Raw genomic sequence first — 20,090 nt, forward strand, 5'->3', positions numbered from 1 at the left:
GGTCAACAGTGTCAGACTGTGGTTGTACTGGGCAGCTCCTAGTGGTCAACAGTGGTAGACTGTGGTTGTACTGGGCAGCTCCTAGTGGTCAACAGTGTCAGACTGTGGTTGTACTGGGCAGCTCCTAGTGGTCAACAGTGTCAGACTGTGGTTGTACTGGGCAGCTCCTAGTGGTCAACAGTGTCAGACTGTGGTTGTACTGGGCAGTTCCTAGTGGTCAACAGTGTCAGACTGTGGTTGTACTGGGCAGCTCCTAGTGGTCAACAGTGTCAGACTGTGGTTGTACTGGGCAGCTCCTAGCGGTCAACAGTGTTAGACTGTGGTTGTACTGGGCAGCTCCTAGTGGTCAACAGTGTCAAACTGTGGTTGTACTTGGCAGCTCCTAGTCGTCAACAGTGTCAGACTGTGGTTGTACTGGGCAGCTCCTAGTGGTCAACAGTGTCAGACTGTGGTTGTACTGGGCAGCTCCTAGTGGTCAACAGCGTCAGTATGTGGTTGTACTGGGCAGCTCCTAGTGGTCAACAGTGTCAGACTGTGGTTGTACTGGGCAGCTCCTTGTGGTCAACAGTGTCAGACTGTGGTTGTACTGGGCAGCACCTAGTGGTCAACAGTGTCAGACCGTGGTTGTACTGGGCAGGTCCTAGTGGTCAACAGTGACAGACTGGTTGTACTGGGCAGCTTCTAGTGGTCAACAGTGTCAGACTGTGGTTGTACTGGGCAGCTCCTGGTGGTCAACAGTGTCAGACTGGTTGTACTGGGCAGCTCCTAGTGGTCAACAGTGTCAGACTGGATGTACTGGGCAGCTCCTAGTGGTCAACAGTGTCAGACTGTGGTTGTACTGGGCAGCTCCTAGTGGTCAACAGTGTCAGACTGTGGTTGTACTGGGCAGCTCCTAGTGTTCAACAGTGTCAGACTGGTTGTACTGGGCAGCTCCTAGTGGTCAACAGTGTCAGACTGGTTGTACTGGGCAGCTCCTAGTTTTCAACAGTGTCAGACTGGTTATACTGGGAGCTCCTAGCGGTCAACAGTGTCAGACTGTGGTTGTACTGGGCAGCTCCTAGCGGTCAATAGTGTCAGACTGGTTGTACTGGGCAGCTCCTAGTGGTCAACAGCGTCAGTATGTGGTTGTACTGGGCAGCTCCCAGTGGTCAACAGTGTCAGACTGGTTGTACTGGGCAGCTCCTAGCGGTCAACAGTGTCAGACTGTGGTTGTACTGGGCAGCTCCTAGTGCTCAACAGTGTCAGACTGTGGTTGTACTGGGCAGCTCGTAGTGGTCAACAGTGTCAGACTGTGGTTGTACTGAGCAGCTCCTAGCGGTCAACAGTGTCAGAATATGGTTGTACTGGGCAGCTCCTAGCGGTCAACAGTGTCAGACTGGTTGTACTGGGCAGCTCCTAGTGGTCAACAGTGTCAGACTGGTTGTACTGGGCAGCTCCTAGTGGTCAACAGTGTCAGACTGGTTGTACTGGGCAGCTCCTAGTGATCAACAGCGTCAGACTGTGGTTGTACTGGGCAGCTCATAGTGGTCAACAGTGTCAGACTGTGGTTGTACTGGGCAGCTCCTAGTGGTCAACAGTGTCAGACTGGTTGTACTGGGCAGCTCCTAGCGGTCAATAGTGTCAGACTGGTTGTACTGGGCAGCTCCTAGTGGTCAACAGCGTCAGTATGTGGTTGTACTGGGCAGCTCCTAGCGGTCAATAGTGTCAGACTGGTTGTACTGGGCAGCTCCTAGTGGTCAACAGCGTCAGTATGTGGTTGTACTGGGCAGCTCCCAGTGGTCAACAGTGTCAGACTGGTTGTACTGGGCAGCTCCTAGCGGTCAACAGTGTCAGACTGTGGTTGTACTGGGCAGCTCCTAGTGCTCAACAGTGTCAGACTGTGGTTGTACTGGGCAGCTCCTAGTGGTCAACAGTGTCAGACTGTGGTTGTACTGAGCAGCTCCTAGCGGTCAACAGTGTCAGAATGTGGTTGTACTGGGCAGCTCCTAGCGGTCAACAGTGTCAGACTGGTTGTACTGGGCAGCTCCTAGTGGTCAACAGTGTCAGACTGGTTGTACTGGGCAGCTCCTAGTGGTCAACAGTGTCAGACTGGTTGTACTGGGCAGCTCCTAGCGGTCAACAGTGTCAGACTGTGGTTGTACTGGGCAGCTCCTAGTGGTCAACAGTGTCAGACTGTGGTTGTACTGGGCAGCTCCTAGTGGTCAACAGTGTCAGACTGTGGTTGTACTGGGCAGCTCCTAGCGGTCAACAGTGTTAGACTGTGGTTGTACTGGGCACCTCCTAGTGGTCAACAGTGTTAGACTGTGGTTGTACTTGGCAGCTCCTAGTCGTCAACAGTGTCAGACTGTGGTTGTACTGGGCAGCTCCTAGTGGTCAACAGTGTCAGACTGTGGTTGTACTGGGCAGCTCCTAGTGGTCAACAGCGTCAGTATGTGGTTGTACTGGGCAGCTCCTAGTGGTCAACAGTGTCAGACTGTGGTTGTACTGGGCAGCTCCTTGTGGTCAACAGTGTCAGACTGTGGTTGTACTGGGCAGCACCTAGTGGTCAACAGTGTCAGACCGTGGTTGTACTGGGCAGCTCCTAGTGGTCAACAGTGTCAGACTGTGGTTGTACTGGGCAGCTCCTAGGGGTCAACAGTGTTAGACTGTGGTTGTACTGGGCAGCTCCTAGTGGTCAACAGTGTCAGACTGTGGTCGTACTGGGCAGCTCCTAGTGGTCAACAGTGTCAGACTGTGGTTGTACTGGGCAGCTCCTAGTGGTCAACAGTGTCAGACTGTGGTTGTACTTGGCAGCTCCTAGTCGTCAACAGTGTAAGACTGTGGTTGTACTGGGCAGCTCCTAGCGGTCAACAGTGTTAAACTGTGGTTGTACTGGGCAGCTCCTAGTGGTCAACAGTGTCATACTGTGGTTGTACTTGGCAGCTCCTAGTCGTCAACAGTGTCAGACTGTGGTTGTACTGGGCAGCTCCTAGTGATCAACAGTGTCAGACTGTGGTTGTACTGGGCAGCTCCTAGTGGTCAACAGTGTCAGACTGTGGTTGTACTGGGCAGCTCCTAGTGGTCAACAGTGTCAGACTGGTTGTACTGGGCAGCTCCTAGTGGTCAACAGTGTCAGACTGTGGTTGTACTGGGCAGCTCCTAGTGGTCAACAGTGTCAGACTGTGGTCGTACTGGGCAGCTCCTAGTGGTCAACAGTGTCAGACTGTGGTTGTACTGGGCAGCTCCTAGTGGTCAACAGTGTCAGACTGGTTGTACTGGGCAGCTCCTAGTGGTCAACAGTGTCAGACTGTGGTTGTACTGGGCAACTCCTAGTGGTCAACAGTGTCAGACTGGTTGTACTGGGCAGCTCCTAGTGGTCAACAGTGTCAGACTGGTTGTACTGGGCAGCTCCTAGCGGTCAATAGTGTCAGACTGGTTGTACTGGGCAGCTCCTAGTGGTCAACAGTGTCAGACTGGTTGTACTGGGCAGCTCCTAGTGTTCAACAGTGTCAGACTGGTTATACTGGGCAGCTCCTAGTGGTCAACAGTGTCAGACTGGTTGTACTGGGCAGCTCCTAGTGTTCAACAGTGTCAGACTGGTTGTACTGGGCAGCTCCTAGCGGTCAACAGTGTCATACTGTGGTTGTACTGGGCAGCTCCTAGTGGTCAACAGTGTCAGACTGTGGTTGTACTGGGCAGCTCCTAGTGGTCAACAGTGTTAGACTGTGGTTGTACTGGGCAGCTCCTAGTGGTCAACAGTGTCAGACTGTGGTTGTACTGGGCAGCTCCTAGTGGTCAACAGTGTCAGACTGTGGTTGTACTGGGCAGCTCCTAGTGGTCAACAGTGTCAGACTGTGGTTGTACTGGGCAGCTCCTAGTGGTCAACAGTGTCAGACTGTGGTTGTACTGAGCAGCTCCTAGCGGTCAACAGTGTCAGACTGGTTGTACTGGGCAGCTCCTAGTGGTCAACAGTGTCAGACTGGTTGTACTGTGCAGCTCCTAGTGATCAACAGCGTCAGACTGTGGTTGTACTGGGCAGCTCATAGTGGTCAACAGTGTCAGACTGTGGTTGTACTGGGCAGCTCCTAGTGGTCAACAGTGTCAGACTGGTTGTACTGGGCAGCTCCTAGCGGTCAATAGTGTCAGACTGGTTGTACTGGGCAGCTCCTAGTGGTCAACAGCGTCAGTATGTGGTTGTACTGGGCAGCTCCCAGTGGTCAACAGTGTCAGACTGGTTGTACTGGGCAGCTCCTAGCGGTCAACAGTGTCAGACTGTGGTTGTACTGGGCAGCTCCTAGTGCTCAACAGTGTCAGACTGTGGTTGTACTGGGCAGCTCCTAGTGGTCAACAGTGTCAGACTGTGGTTGTACTGAGCAGCTCCTAGCGGTCAACAGTGTCAGAATGTGGTTGTACTGGGCAGCTCCTAGCGGTCAACAGTGTCAGACTGGTTGTACTGGGCAGCTCCTAGTGGTCAACAGTGTCAGACTGGTTGTACTGGGCAGCTCCTAGTGGTCAACAGTGTCAGACTGGTTGTACTGGGCAGCTCCTAGTGATCAACAGCGTCAGACTGTGGTTGTACTGGGCAGCTCATAGTGGTCAACAGTGTCAGAATGTGGTTGTACTGGGCAGCTCCTAGTGGTCAACAGTGTCAGACTGGTTGTACTGGGCAGCTCCTAGCGGTCAATAGTGTCAGACTGGTTGTACTGGGCAGCTCCTAGTGGTCAACAGCGTCAGTATGTGGTTGTACTGGGCAGCTCCTAGCGGTCAATAGTGTCAGACTGGTTGTACTGGGCAGCTCCTAGTGGTCAACAGCGTCAGTATGTGGTTGTACTGGGCAGCTCCCAGTGGTCAACAGTGTCAGACTGGTTGTACTGGGCAGCTCCTAGCGGTCAACAGTGTCAGACTGTGGTTGTACTGGGCAGCTCCTAGTGCTCAACAGTGTCAGACTGTGGTTGTACTGGGCAGCTCCTAGTGGTCAACAGTGTCAGACTGTGGTTGTACTGAGCAGCTCCTAGCGGTCAACAGTGTCAGAATGTGGTTGTACTGGGCAGCTCCTAGCGGTCAACAGTGTCAGACTGGTTGTACTGGGCAGCTCCTAGTGGTCAACAGTGTCAGACTGGTTGTACTGGGCAGCTCCTAGTGGTCAACAGTGTCAGACTGGTTGTACTGGGCAGCTCCTAGTGATCAACAGCGTCAGACTGTGGTTGTACTGGGCAGCTCATTGTGGTCAACAGTGTCAGACTGTGGTTGTACTGGGCAGCTCCTAGTGGTCAACAGTGTCAGACTGGTTGTACTGGGCAGCTCCTAGCGGTCAATAGTGTCAGACTGGTTGTACTGGGCAGCTCCTAGTGGTCAACAGCGTCAGTATGTGGTTGTACTGGGCAGCTCCTAGTGGTCAACAGTGTCAGACTGGTTGTACTGGGCAGCTCCTAGCGGTCAACAGTGTCAGACTGTGGTTGTACTGGGCAGCTCCTAGTGGTCAACAGTGTCAGACTGTGGTTGTACTGGGCAGCTCCTAGTGGTCAACAGTGTCAGACTGTGGTTGTACTGGGCAGCTCCTAGCGGTCAACAGTGTTAGACTGTGGTTGTACTGGGCAGCTCCTAGTGGTCAACAGTGTCAGACTGTGGTTGTACTTGGCAGCTCCTAGTCGTCAACAGTGTCAGACTGTGGTTGTACTGGGCAGCTCCTAGTGGTCAACAGTGTCAGACTGTGGTTGTACTGGGCAGCTCCTTGTGGTCAACAGCGTCAGTATGTGGTTGTACTGGGCAGCTCCTAGTGGTCAACAGTGTCAGACTGTGGTTGTACTGGGCAGCTCCTTGTGGTCAACAGTGTCAGACTGTGGTTGTACTGGGCAGCACCTAGTGGTCAACAGTGTCAGACCATGGTTGTACTGGGCAGGTCCTAGTGGTCAACAGTGACAGACTGGTTGTACTGGGCAGCTTCTAGTGGTCAACAGTGTCAGACTGTGGTTGTACTGGGCAGCTCCTGGTGGTCAACAGTGTCAGACTGGTTGTACTGGGCAGCTCCTAGTGGTCAACAGTGTCAGACTGTGGTTGTACTGGGCAGCTCCTAGTGGTCAACAGTGTCAGACTGTGGTTGTACTGGGCAGCTCCTAGCGGTCAACAGTGTTAGACTGTGGTTGTACTGGGCAGCTCCTAGTGGTCAACAGTGTCAGACTGTGGTCGTACTGGGCAGCTCCTAGTGGTCAACAGTGTCAGACTGTGGTTGTACTGGGCAGCTCCTAGTGGTCAACAGTGTCAGACTGTGGTTGTACTTGGCAGCTCCTAGTCGTCAACAGTGTAAGACTGTGGTTGTACTGGGCAGCTCCTAGCGTTCAACAGTGTTAAACTGTGGTTGTACTGGGCAGCTCCTAGTGGTCAACAGTGTCATACTGTGGTTGTACTTGGCAGCTCCTAGTCGTCAACAGTGTCAGACTGTGGTTGTACTGGGCAGCTCCTAGTGATCAACAGTGTCAGACTGTGGTTGTACTGGGCAGCTCCTATTGGTCAACAGTGTCAGACTGTGGTTGTACTGGGCAGCTCCTAGTGGTCAACAGTGTCAGACTGGTTGTACTGGGCAGCTCCTAGTGGTCAACAGTGTCAGACTGTGGTTGTACTGGGCAGCTCCTAGTGGTCAACAGTGTCAGACTGTGGTTGTACTGGGCAGCTCCTAGTGGTCAACAGTGTCAGACTGTGGTTGTACTGGGCAGCTCCTAGTGGTCAACAGTGTCAGACTGGTTGTACTGGGCAGCTCCTAGTGGTCAACAGTGTCAGACTGTGGTTGTACTGGGCAGCTCCTAGTGGTCAACAGTGTCAGACTGGTTGTACTGGGCAGCTCCTAGTGGTCAACAGTGTCAGACTGGTTGTACTGGGCAGCTCCTAGCGGTCAATAGTGTCAGACTGGTTGTACTGGGCAGCTCCTAGTGGTCAACAGTGTCAGACTGTGGTTGTACTGGGCAGCTCCTAGTGTTCAACAGTGTCAGACTGTGGTTGTACTGGGCAGCTCCTAGTGGTCAACAGTGTCAGACTGGTTGTACTGGGCAGCTCCTAGTGTTCAACAGTGTGAGACTGGTTATACTGGGAGCTCCTAGCGGTCAACAGTGTCAGACTGTGGTTGTACTGGGCAGCTCCTAGTGGTCAACAGTGTCAGACTGTGGTTGTACTGGGCAGCTCCTAGTGGTCAACAGTGGTAGACTGTGGTTGTACTGGGCAGCTCCTAGTGGTCAACAGTGTCAGACTGTGGTTGTACTGGGCAACTCCTAGTGGTCAACAGTGTGAGACTGTGGTTGTACTGGGCAGCTCCTAGTGGTCAACAGTGTCAGACTGTGGTTGTACTGGGCAGCTCCTAGTGGTCAACAGTGTCAGACTGTGGTTGTACTGAGCAGCTCCTAGCGGTCAACAGTGTCAGACTGTGGTTGTACTGGGCAGCTTCTAGCGGTCAACAGTGTCAGACTGGTTGTACTGGGCAGCTCCTAGTGGTCAACAGTGTCAGACTGGTTGTACTGGGCAGCTCCTAGTGGTCAACAGTGTCAGACTGGTTGTACTGGGCAGCTCCTAGTGATCAACAGCGTCAGACTGTGGTCGTACTGGGCAGCTCATAGTGGTCAACAGTGTCAGACTGTGGTTGTACTGGGCAGCTCCTAGTGGTCAACAGTGTCAGACTGGTTGTACTGGGCAGCTCCTAGCGGTCAATAGTGTCAGACTGGTTGTACTGGGTAGCTCCTAGTGGTCAACAGCGTCAGTATGTGGTTGTACTGGGCAGCTCCTAGTGGTCAACAGTGTCAGACTGGTTGTACTGGGCAGCTCCTAGCGGTCAACAGTGTCAGACTGTGGTTGTACTGGGCAGCTCCTAGTGGTCAACAGTGTCAGACTGTGGTTGTACTGGGCAGCTCCTAGCGGTCAATAGTGTCAGACTGGTTGTACTGGGTAGCTCCTAGTGGTCAACAGCGTCAGTATGTGGTTGTACTGGGCAGCTCCTAGTGGTCAACAGTGTCAGACTGGTTGTACTGGGCAGCTCCTAGCGGTCAACAGTGTCAGACTGTGGTTGTACTGGGCAGCTCCTAGTGGTCAACAGTGTCAGACTGTGGTTGTACTGGGCAGCTCCTAGTGGTCAACAGTGTCAGACTGTGGTTGTACTGGGCAGCTCCTAGCGATCAACAGTGTTAGACTGTGGTTGTACTGGGCAGCTCCTAGTGGTCAACAGTGTCAGACTGTGGTTCTACTGGGCAGCTCCTAGTGGTCAACAGTGTCAGACTGTGGTTGTACTGGGCAGCTCCTAGCGGTCAACAGTGTCAGACTGTGGTTGTACTGGGCAGCTCCTAGTGGTCAACAGTGTCAGACTGTGGTTGTACTGGGCAGCTCCTAGTGGTCAACAGTGTCAGACTGTGGTTGTACTGGGCAGCTCCTAGTGGTCAACAGTGGTAGACTGTGGTTGTACTGGGCAGCTCCTAGTGGTCAACAGTGTCAGACTGTGGTTGTACTGGGCAGCTCCTAGTGGTCAACAGTGTCAGACTGTGGTTGTACTGGGCAGCTCCTAGTGGTCAACAGTGTCAGACTGTGGTTGTACTGGGCAGCTCCTAGTGGTCAACAGTGTCAGACTGTGGTTGTACTGAGCAGCTCCTAGCGGTCAACAGTGTCAGACTGTGGTTGTACTGGGCAGCTCCTAGCGGTCAACAGTGTCAGACTGGTTGTACTGGGCAGCTCCTAGTGGTCAACAGTGTCAGACGGGTTGTACTGGGCAGCTCCTAGTGGTCAACAGTGTCAGACTGGTTGTACTGGGCAGCTCCTAGTGATCAACAGCGTCAGACTGTGGTTGTACTGGGCAGCTCATAGTGGTCAACAGTGTCAGACTGTGGTTGTACTGGGCAGCTCCTAGTGGTCAACAGTGTCAGACTGTGGTTGTACTGGGCAGCTCCTAGTGGTCAACAGTGTCAGACTGTGGTTGTACTGGGCAGCTCCTAGCGGTCAATAGTGTCAGACTGGTTGTACTGGGTAGCTCCTAGTGGTCAACAGCGTCAGTATGTGGTTGTACTGGGCAGCTCCTAGTGGTCAACAGTGTCAGACTGGTTGTACTGGGCAGCTCCTAGCGGTCAACAGTGTCAGACTGTGGTTGTACTGGGCAGCTCCTAGTGGTCAACAGTGTCAGACTGTGGTTGTACTGGGCAGCTCCTAGTGGTCAACAGTGTCAGACTGTGGTTGTACTGGGCAGCTCCTAGCGATCAACAGTGTTAGACTGTGGTTGTACTGGGCAGCTCCTAGTGGTCAACAGTGTCAGACTGTGGTTCTACTGGGCAGCTCCTAGTGGTCAACAGTGTCAGACTGTGGTTGTACTGGGCAGCTCCTAGCGGTCAACAGTGTCAGACTGTGGTTGTACTGGGCAGCTCCTAGTGGTCAACAGTGTCAGACTGTGGTTGTACTGGGCAGCTCCTAGTGGTCAACAGTGTCAGACTGTGGTTGTACTGGGCAGCTCCTAGTGGTCAACAGTGGTAGACTGTGGTTGTACTGGGCAGCTCCTAGTGGTCAACAGTGTCAGACTGTGGTTGTACTGGGCAGCTCCTAGTGGTCAACAGTGTCAGACTGTGGTTGTACTGGGCAGCTCCTAGTGGTCAACAGTGTCAGACTGTGGTTGTACTGGGCAGCTCCTAGTGGTCAACAGTGTCAGACTGTGGTTGTACTGAGCAGCTCCTAGCGGTCAACAGTGTCAGACTGTGGTTGTACTGGGCAGCTCCTAGCGGTCAACAGTGTCAGACTGGTTGTACTGGGCAGCTCCTAGTGGTCAACAGTGTCAGACGGGTTGTACTGGGCAGCTCCTAGTGGTCAACAGTGTCAGACTGGTTGTACTGGGCAGCTCCTAGTGATCAACAGCGTCAGACTGTGGTTGTACTGGGCAGCTCATAGTGGTCAACAGTGTCAGACTGTGGTTGTACTGGGCAGCTCCTAGTGGTCAACAGTGTCAGACTGTGGTTGTACTGGGCAGCTCCTAGTGGTCAACAGTGTCAGACTGGTTGTACTGGGCAGCTTCTAGCGGTCAATAGTGTCAGACTGGTTGTACTGGGCAGCTCCTAGTGGTCAACAGCGTCAGTATGTGGTTGTACTGGGCAGCTCCTAGTGGTCAACAGTGTCAGACTGGTTGTACTGGGCAGCTCCTAGCGGTCAACAGTGTCAGACTGTGGTTGTACTGGGCAGCTCCTAGTGGTCAACAGTGTCAGACTGTGGTTGTACTGGGCAGCTCCTAGTGGTCAACAGTGTCAGACTGTGGTTGTACTGGGCAGCTCCTAGCGGTCAACAGTGTTAGACTGTGGTTGTACTGGGCAGCTCCTAGTGGTCAACAGTGTCAGACTGTGGTTGTACTTGGCAGCTCCTAGTCGTCAACAGTGTCAGACTGTGGTTGTACTGGGCAGCTCCTAGCGGTCAACAGTGTTATACTGTGGTTGTACTGGGCAGCTCCTAGTGGTCAACAGTGTCAGACTGTGGTTGTACTTGGCAGCTCCTAGTGGTCAACAGTGTCAGACTGTGGTTGTACTGGGCAGCTCCTAGTGGTCAACAGTGGCAGACTGTGGTTGTACTGGGCAGCCCCTAGTGGTCAACAGTGTCAGACTGTGGTTCTACTGGACAGCTCCTAGTGGTCAACAGTGTCAGACCGTGGTTGTACTGGGCAGCTCCTAGCGGTCAACAGTGTCAGACTGTGGTTGTACTGGGCAGCTCCTAGTGGTCAACAGTGTCAGCATGTGGTTGTACTGGGCAGCTCCTAGCGGTCAACAGTGTCAGACTGGTTGTACTGGGCAGCTCCTAGTGGTCAACAGTGTCAGTATGTGGTTGTACTGGGCAGCTCCTAGTGGTCAACAGCGTCAGACTGGTTGTACTGGGCAGCTCCTAGTGGTCAACAGTGTCAGACTGTGGTTGTACTGGGCAGCTCCTAGTGGTCAACAGTGTCAGACTGTGGTTCTACTGGGCAGCTCCTAGTGGTCAACAGTGTCAGACTGTGGTTGTACTGGGCAGTTCCTAGTGGTCAACAGTGTCAGAATGGTTCTACTGGGCAGCTCCTAGTGGTCAACAGTGTCAGACTGTGGTTGTACTGGGCAGCTCCTACTGTGGTTGTACTGGGCAGCTCCTAGTGGTCAACAGTGTCATACTGGTTGTACTGGGCAGCTCCTAGTGGTCAACAGTGTCAGACTGGTTGTACTGGGCAGCTCCTAGTGGTGTGAAGGAGGGTGGTTCGGTCTGGAGAGTTGGTCTGTGTGAGTGACAGGTGTTAGGTTAGTCTCACCTGTGTGAGTGACAGGTGTTAGGTTGGTCTCACATGTGTGAGTGACAGGTGTTAGGTTGGTCTCACCTGGTCTGTGTGAGTGACAGGTGTTAGGTTGGTCTCACCTGGCCTGTGTGAGTGACAGGTGTTAGGTTGGTCTCACCTGGCCTGTGTGAGTGACAGGTGTTAGGTTGGTCTCACCTGGCCAGGTTGAAAGCATCGTCCACCAGCTGGGCTCTGTTGATTACTGGAATAGTCTGCAACAACACATACAAATGTGTCACTAGACTGTCTGGCCTAATGGAGGTAAGGTTAGGGGTTAGACTGGCTTAATGGAGGTAAGGTTATGGGCTAGACTGGCTTAATGGAGGTAAGGTTATGGGCTAGACTGGCTTAATAATAATAATAATAAATTGGATTTTAAGAGAGAAGCACCTTTCTCAGACTCAAGGACAGTGTACAAGGAAAGGGTAAACATTTTGTTAATTAATTAATGGAGGTAAGGTTAGGGGTTAGACCTTGATGTGATGGAGGTAGTGTTAGGGTTAGGGGCTAGCTTGATCTTATGGAGTTAGGGTTAGAGTTAGGGGCTAGCTTGATCTGATGGAGGTAGTGTTAGGGTTAGGGGCTAGCTTGATCTGATGGAGGTAGGGTTAGAGTTAGGGGCTAGCTTGATCTGATGGAGGTAGGGTTAGTGTTAAGGGCTAGCTTGATCTGATGGAGGTAGGGTTAGAGTTAGGGGCTAGCTTGATCTGATGGAGGTAGGGTTAGAGTTAGGGGCTAGCTTGATCTGATGGAGGTAGGGTTAGGGTTAGGGGCTAGCTTGATCTGATGGAGGTAGGGTTAGAGTTAGGGGCTAGCTTGATCTGATGGAGGTAGTGTTAGGGTTAGGGGCTAGCTTGATCTAATGGAGGTAGGGTTAGGGTTAGGGGCTAGCTTGATCTGATGGAGGTAGGGTTAGAGTTAGGGGCTAGCTTGATCTGATGGAGGTAGTGTTAGGGTTAGGGGCTAGCTTGATCTGATGGAGGTAGTGTTAGGGTTAGGGGCTAGCTTGATCTGATGGAGGTAGTGTTAGGGTTAGGGGCTAGCTTGATCTGATGGAGGTAGGGTTAGGGTTAGGGGCTAGCTTGATCTGATGGAGGTAGTGTTAGGGTTAGGGGCTAGCTTGATCTGATGGAGGTAGTGTTAGGGTTAGGGGCTAGCTTGATCTGATGGAGGTAGTGTTAGGGTTAGGGGCTAGCTTGATCTGATGGAGGTAGGGTTAGGGTTAGGGGCTAGCTTGATCTGATGGAGGTAGGGTTAGGATTAGGGGTTTGGTGTTGGACTGACCTGATGGTTGGTGTTGAGGACGTTGAGAAGTTTGGCCCAGTTGGCCTGGTCATAGTTAACTCTGTAGTAACCAACCACATTCAGGTTGGCCAAGACCCAATCATCACCTGTCATCTTCATCGACTCAAACATGTCTGCACATTCACCAGAGAGAGAGAACAACCAGTTAGCACCACAGATGGGAACCAGACACTGTCCTGTCCTGTAGTGTAGTGTGATGTAGTGTAGTGTAGTGTAGTGTAATGTAATGTAGTGTAGTGTAGTGTAGTGTAGTGTAGTGTAGTGTAATGTAATGTAGTGTAGTGTAGTGTAGTGTAGTGTAGTGTAGTGTAGTGTAATGTAATGTAGTGTAGTGTAGTGTAGTGTAGTGTAGTGTAGTGTAGTGTGATGTAGTGTAGTGTAGTGTAGTGTAGTGTAGTGTAATGTACTGTAGTGTAGTGTAGTGTAGTGTAGTGTAGTGTAGTGTAGTGTAGTGTAGAGTAGTGTAGTGTGGTGTAGTGTAGTGTAGTGTAGAGTAGTGTAGAGTAGTGTAGTGTAGTGTAGTGTAGTGTAGTGTAGTGTAGACTAGAGTAGAGTAGTCTAGTGTAGTGTAGTGTAGAGTAGGGTAGTGTAGTGTAGTGTAGACTAGAGTAGAGTAGTGTAGTGTAGTGTAGACTAGAGTAGAGTAGTGTAGTGTAGTGTAGTGTAGTGTAGTGTAGTGTAGAGTAGTGTAGAGTAGTGTAGTGTAGTGTAGTGTAGTGTAGTGTAGTGTAGAGTAGTGTAGTGTAGTGTAGTGTAGTGTAGTGTAGAGTAGTGTAGAGTAGTGTAGTGTAGTGTAGTGTAGTGTAGTGTAGTGTAGTGTAGTGTAGTGTAGTGTAGAGTAGTGTAGTGTAGTGTAGTGTAGTGTAGTGTAGTGTAGTGTAGTGTAGTGTAGAGTAGAGTAGAGTAGTGTAGTGTAGTGTAGTGTAGTGTAGAGTAGTGTAGTGTAGTGTAGTGTAGTGTAGTGTTGTGTAGTGTTGTGTAGTGTAGTGTAGTGTAGAGTTGTGTAGTGTAGTGTAGTGTAGTGTAGTGCAGACTAGAGTAGAGTAGTGTAGTGTAGTGTAGTGTAGTGTAGTGTAGTGTAGTGCAGACTAGAGTAGTGTAGTGTAGTGTAGTGTAGTGTAGTGTAGTGTAGTGTAGTGTAGTGTAGTGTAGAGTAGTGTAGTGTAGTGTAGAGTAGTGTAGACTAGAGTAGAGTAGTGTAGTGTAGTGTAGTGTAGTGTAGTGTAGTGCAGAGTAGTGTAGTGTAGTGTAGTGTAGTGTAGTGTAGTGTAGTGTAGAGTAGTGTAGAGTAGTGTAGTGTAGTGTAGTGTAGTGTAGTGTAGTGTAGTGTAGAGTAGTGTAGTGTAGTGTAGTGTAGACTAGAGTAGTGTAGTGTTGTGTAGTGTAGTGTAGTGTAGTGTAGTGTAGTGTAGTGTCAAAACCCTCAGAATAACTCAGCTTTGGGTGCGTTTGATTCCTCCTACCTGTCTTCTTCAGTAACAACTCAGCTTTAGGTGTGTTTGATTCCTTCTACCTGTCTTCTTCAGTAACAATTCAGCTTTAGGTGCGTTTGATTCCTGCTACCTGTCATCTTCAGTAACAACTCAGCTTTAGTTGCGTTTGATTCCTGCTACCTGTCTTCCTCAGTAACAACTCAGCTTTAGGTGCGTTTGATTCCTGCTACCTGTCTTCTTCTGTAACAACTCATCTTTAGGTGCGTTTGATTCCTCCTACCTGTCTTCTTCAGTAACAACTCAGCTTTAGGTGCGTTTGATTCCTCCTACCTGTCTTCCTCAGTAACAACTCAGCTTTAGGTGCGTTTGATTCCTCCTACCTGTCTTCCTCAGTAACAACTCAGCTTTAGGTGCGTTTGATTCCTCCTACCTGTCTTCTTCAGTAACAACTACGATTTAGGTGCGTTTGATTCATCCTACCTGTCTTCTTCAGTAACAACTCAGCTTTAGGTGCGTTTGATTCCTCCTACCTGTCTTCCTCAGTAACAACTCAGCTTTAGGTGCGTTTGATTCCTCCTACCTGTCTTCTTCAGTCACAACTCAGCTTTAGGTGCGTTTGATTCCTCCTACCTGTCTTCTTCAGTAACAACTCAGCTTTAGGTGCGTTTGATTCCTCCTACCTGTCTTCCTCAGTAACAACTCAGCTTGAATGAATGAATGAATGAAAACTTTATTTAACAGATTGCAGAATGGGTACAATACAGTACGGCTCAATACATACAATTGTTAAGGGGATGCAGACCTGAGAAAGACGTTTGTCTTGTTTCCATCAGGGTCCCCCATTTTCAATTCATATAGACATTTATGACATACACAACATACATGACATTTATGGCATAGGGACATATAGGTATTTAGTACTGATACATTTGTGACATAGGCGGTATTCAAATATACAGTACTGTTACCCCTAGATCCTGACAGAGTATATACATATGATGGGGAGGGGACTGTACATTAGGAGGGGGTGGGTGGGTGGGAGGGAAATATACATACGGCGGGGAGGGAATATATACATGCGGTGGGGAGGAGACTGTCTATTAGGAGGTGGTGGGGGTTTTGGGCATTTACGGTGGCCAGTTTCGAATTGCAGCCTCCCGTAGGTGCTCTTTAAGGGCGGTTTTGAATGTGGGCAGGCTTTAGGTACGTTTGATTCCTCCTACCTGTCTTCCTCTCCAGCCACAGTGCCGGCTGCACGACCCCAGTCTTCATCCACTTAATAGGAACGATCCACTCATATCTATGGAGAGCGAAGAAACATGATCACAACCTTATGGACATACATTCTTTAGAAGAACTGCACCTAGCTACCAGAGGGAGGGAAGGAATACATTCTTTAGAAGAACTGCACCTAGCTACCAGAGGGAGGGAATTAATACATTCTTTAGAAGAACTGCACCTAGCTACCAGAGGGAGGGAAGGAATACATTCTTTAGAAGAACTGCACCTAGCTACCAGAGGGAGGGAAGGAATATATTCTTTAGAAGAACTGCACCTAGCTACCAGAGGGAAGGAAGGAATACATTCTTTAGAAGAACTGCACCTAGCTACCAGAGGGAGGGAAGGAATACATTCTTTAGAAGAACTGCACCTAGCTACCAGAGGGAAGGAACGAATACATTCTTTAGAAGAACTGCACCTAGCTACCAGGGGAAGGAAGGAATACATTCTTTAGAAGAACTGCACCTGGCTACCAGAGGGAAGGAAGGAATACATTCTTTAGAAGAACTGCACCTAGCTACCAGAGGGAAGGAAGGAATACATTCTTTAGAAGAACTGCACCTAGCTACCAGAGGGAAGGAAGGAATACATTCTTAGAAGAACTGCACCTAGCTACCGTAAGAGTTGTTGAGGAAAGGTGTTTCAGGTGGGTTGCCATGGTAACACGTACTTGTATGGAGAGACGGCCGTCACGTTGGACTCCGGGTCGAGCAGGAAGTGTTGCTGGGATATGGCTCCAGTAGAGGTTGTTATGGTAACCACAGGGAAGCCCATCTGGAGGACCCAGCGGTTCATGATGTCGTTGACACTTGTAGGAAGAACCGTCCCATTGGCCTCAACTGCCTGTCAATCAAGAGATAAAAACAGCCTTTATTCAACTTTCTTCTGTTGTGGTATTGTAGTTCCTGCTGCCCCCTAGAGGCATTCGAGGAGTATGTCCTCGAATGCCTCTAGTATAAGTTATTGCCGGACCCAGGCTACTGTAGCTACTGACCAGACCATCTGAGTGTTGTAGCTACTGACCAGACCACCTGAGTGTTGTAGCTGCTGACCAGACCATCTGAGTGTTGTAGCTGCTGACCAGACCATCTGAGTGTTGTAGCTGCTGACCAGACCATCTGAGTGTTGTAGCTGCTGACCAGACCATCTGAGTGTTGTAGCTGCTGACCAGACCATCTGAGTGTTGTAGCTGCTGACCAGACCATCTGAGTGTTGTAGCTGCTGACCAGACCATCTGAGTGTTGTAGCTACTGACCAGACCAGAGCATCTGAGTGTTGTAGCTGCTGACCAGACCATCTGAGTGTTGTAGTTACTGACCAGACCATCTGAGTGTTGTAGCTGCTGACCAGAGCATCTGAGTGTTGTAGCTGCTGACCAGACCATATGAGTGTTGTAGCTGCTGACCAGACCATCTGAGTGTTGTAGATGCTGACCAGACCATCTGAGTGTTGTAGTTACTGACCAGACCATCTGAGTGTTGTAGCTGCTGACCAGACCATCTGAGTGTTGTAGCTGCTGACCAGACCATCTGAGTGTTGTAGCTGCTGACCAGACCATCTGAGTGTTGTAGCTGCTGACCAGACCAGAGCATCTGAGTGTTGTAGCTGCTGACCAGACCATCTGAGTGTTGTAGCTGCTGACCAGACCATCTGAGTGTTGTAGCTGCTGACCAGAGCATCTGAGTGTTGTAGCTGCTGACCAGACCATCTGAGTGTTGTAGCTGCTGACCAGAGCATCTGAGTGTTGTAGCTGCTGACCAGACCATCTGAGTGTTGTAGCTGCTGACCAGACCAGACCATCTGAGTGTTGTAGCTGCTGACCAGAGCATCTGAGTGTTGTAGCTGCTGACCAGACCACCTGAGTGTTGTAGCTGCTGACCAGACCAGACCATCTGAGTGTTGTAGCTGCTGACCAGACCATCTGAGTGTTGTAGCTGCTGACCAGACCAGAGCATCTGAGTGTTGTAGCTGCTGACCAGAGCATCTGAGTGTTGTAGCTGCTGACCAGACCATCTGAGTGTTGTAGCTGCTGACCAGACCATCTGAGTGTTGTAGCTGCTGACCAGAGCATCTGAGTGTTGTAGCTGCTGACCAGACCACCTGAGTGTTGTAGCTGCTGACCAGAGCATCTGAGTGTTGTAGCTGCTGACCAGACCATCTGAGTGCTGTAGCTGCTGACCAGACCATCTGAGTGTTGTAGCTGCTGACCAGACCATCTGAGTGTTGTAGCTGCTGACCAGACCATCTGAGTGTTGTAGCTGCTGACCAGACCATCTGAGTGTTGTAGCTGCTGACCAGAGCATCTGAGTGTTGTAGCTGCTGACCAGACCATCTGAGTGTTGTAGCTGCTGACCAGACCATCTGAGTGTTGTAGCTGCTGACCAGAGCATCTGAGTGTTGTAGCTGCTGACCAGACCATCTGAGTGTTGTAGCTGCTGACCAGACCATCTGAGTGTTGTAGCTGCTGACCAGACCATCTGAGTGTTGTAGCTGCTGACCAGACCATCTGAGTGTTGAAGCTGCTGACCAGAGCATCTGAGTGTTGTAGCTGCTGACCAGACCATCTGAGTGTTGTAGCTGCTGACCAGACCATCTGAGTGTTGTAGCTGCTGACCAGACCATCTGAGTGTTGTAGCTGCTGACCAGACCATCTGAGTGTTGTAGCTGCTGACCAGACCATCTGAGTGTTGTAGCTGCTGACCAGACCATCTGAGTGTTGTAGCTGCTGACCAGAGCATCTGAGTGTTGTAGCTGCTGTTGTATTTAGTTTAGTTTAGTTTATTCAGATCCCCATTAGCCATTGCCACAGGCATAGGCTACTATTACTGGGGTCCACACAAATCAATACAATACAATAAAATCAATACAATAAAATCAATACAATACAATCAATACAATACAATAAAACAATACAATACACCTCAATAACACATACAAATATTATAATAAAATATCTAAGTTCACCAATCAAACATACCCATCTTCTCAATCACCCACTATGTTTACTTAACTGACAGTACCATTCTTTCTTATATGATTTTTAAGGTGTTTTTTAAATGTCTGTTTTTCTTCAACCCTAGTTAGTGCAGGTGGTAAGGAATTTCCATGCAGCCATGGCTCTATACATCACAGTCCTTTTCATTGCATTTGTTCTTGGCATCCTTACATTACATCTTTCCATTGACACATGCCTGGTGGAGTAACTGTGTCTGTTTATTGTGAAATGTATCTCGTCATATAGACAAGCAGGTTTTTTGTTCTTATATATATTTCTAAAAAAGATTTAGAAATATATTGTAGCTATGGCCAAACACTCAGTCAGCCAGCTAGTTGGTCAGTCCCTCAGTTACTCGATTAGTTATATGATATTATATTTTTTACTTCATTCTAGTAAAGTAACATACTTACTGTTTGCAGGTGGACCCACAGGTCTGTGTAGACGGTGTTTCCGTAGGCGAATGCATGCAAGTAGGACTGCAGAATGGAGAAAGAACCTTTTAGATGGTGATCTAAGCTTGCTTTCAATCCATTCAAAATGTAAGCAGAAATGGCAAATTATCTGTTCATCCATGCTTTAGGACTATGGTTAGGGTGTCTAGGTGGTTCTTTAGGGCTATGGTTAGGGTGTCTAGGTGGTTTGTTAGGACTATGGTTAGGGTGTCTAGGTAGTTCTTTAGGGCTATGGTTAGGATGTCTAGGTGGTTCTTTAGGGCTATGGTTAGGGTGTCTAGGTGGTTCTTTAGGACTATGGTTAGGGTGTCTAGGTGGTACTTTAGGGCTATGGTTAGGATGTCTAGGTGGTTCGTTAGGGCTATGGTTAGGGTGTCTAGGTGGTTCGTTAGGGCTATGGTTAGGGTGTCTAGGTGGTTCTTTAGGGCTATGGTTAGGGTGTCTAGGTGGTTCGTTAGGGCTATGGTTAGGGTGTCTAGGTGGTTCGTTAGGGCTATGGTTAGGGTGTCTAGGTGGTTCGTTAGGACTATGGTTAGGGTGTCTAGGTGGTTCGTTAGGGCTATGGTTAGGGTGTCTAGGTGGTTCATTAGGGCTATGGGTAGGGTGTCTAGGTGGTTCATTAGGGCTATGGTTAGGGTGTCTAGGTGGTTTGTTAGGGCTATGGTTAGGGTGTCTAGGTGGTTCGTTAGGACTATGGTTAGGGTGTCTAGGTGGTTCGTTAGGGCTATGGTTAGGGTGTCTAGGTGGTTCGTTAGGGATATGGTTAGGGTGTCTAGGTGGTTCGTTAGGGCTATGGTTAGAGTGTCTAGGTGGTTCGTTAGGGCTATGGTTAGGGTGTCTAGGTGGTTCGTTAGGGCTATGGTTAGGGTGTCTAGGTGGTTCTTTAGGGCTATGGTTAGGGTGTCTAGGTGGTTCGTTAGGGCTATGGTTAGGGTGTCTAGGTGGTTCTTTAGGGCTATGGTTAGGGTGTCTAGGTGGTTCGTTAGGGCTATGGTTAGGGTGTCTAGGTGGTTCTTTAGGGCTATGGTTAGGGTGTCTAGGTGGTTCGTTAGGGCACCACATGTCTGATCCTGTGCCCTCTGATGAAATACCTACGTACAGTATATGTGTCTCAGAGGGAGATGGCATGAAATACATTCCCAATTAGATGAAATATGGACATTCAAAAGGCATTCTTAATTATTTTGTACATTTGTGGGAATACTTTCTCATGTCAATAGACTCCACCTCCCAAGGTCTTTAAATCCCCAAACAAGCCTGTCACTCCAGATGTGATCTGTGTCTAACCAGACCTTCCATAGTTACTGTAATACAAGTGTCTCTAACCAGACCTTCCATAGTTACTGTAATAC

The 20,090-nt window shown here is 49.9% G+C and overlaps 1 protein-coding gene across 1 annotated transcript in view; it reads right to left on the reverse strand.

The window, feature by feature from the left end:
* The window catches only part of LOC311223548 (aminopeptidase N-like), a gene marked incomplete at both ends in the record, with an annotated part of 81,231 nt that overhangs the window by 48,776 nt on the left and 12,365 nt on the right, over nt 1-20,090 (reverse strand). The window contains 5 exons of the mRNA XM_084308328.1: nt 11,426-11,481; nt 12,554-12,687; nt 15,231-15,307; nt 15,959-16,131; nt 18,697-18,762. Coding sequence (XP_084164454.1) covers nt 11,426-11,481; nt 12,554-12,687; nt 15,231-15,307; nt 15,959-16,131; nt 18,697-18,762 — 506 coding nt within the window. The remainder of the gene's footprint in view (nt 1-11,425; nt 11,482-12,553; nt 12,688-15,230; nt 15,308-15,958; nt 16,132-18,696; nt 18,763-20,090) is intronic.

This window comes from Notolepis coatsorum (genome assembly GCF_963971535.1).
Source record: "Notolepis coatsorum genome assembly, chromosome: 2".
NCBI classification, from domain to species: Eukaryota; Metazoa; Chordata; class Actinopteri; order Aulopiformes; family Paralepididae; genus Notolepis; species Notolepis coatsorum.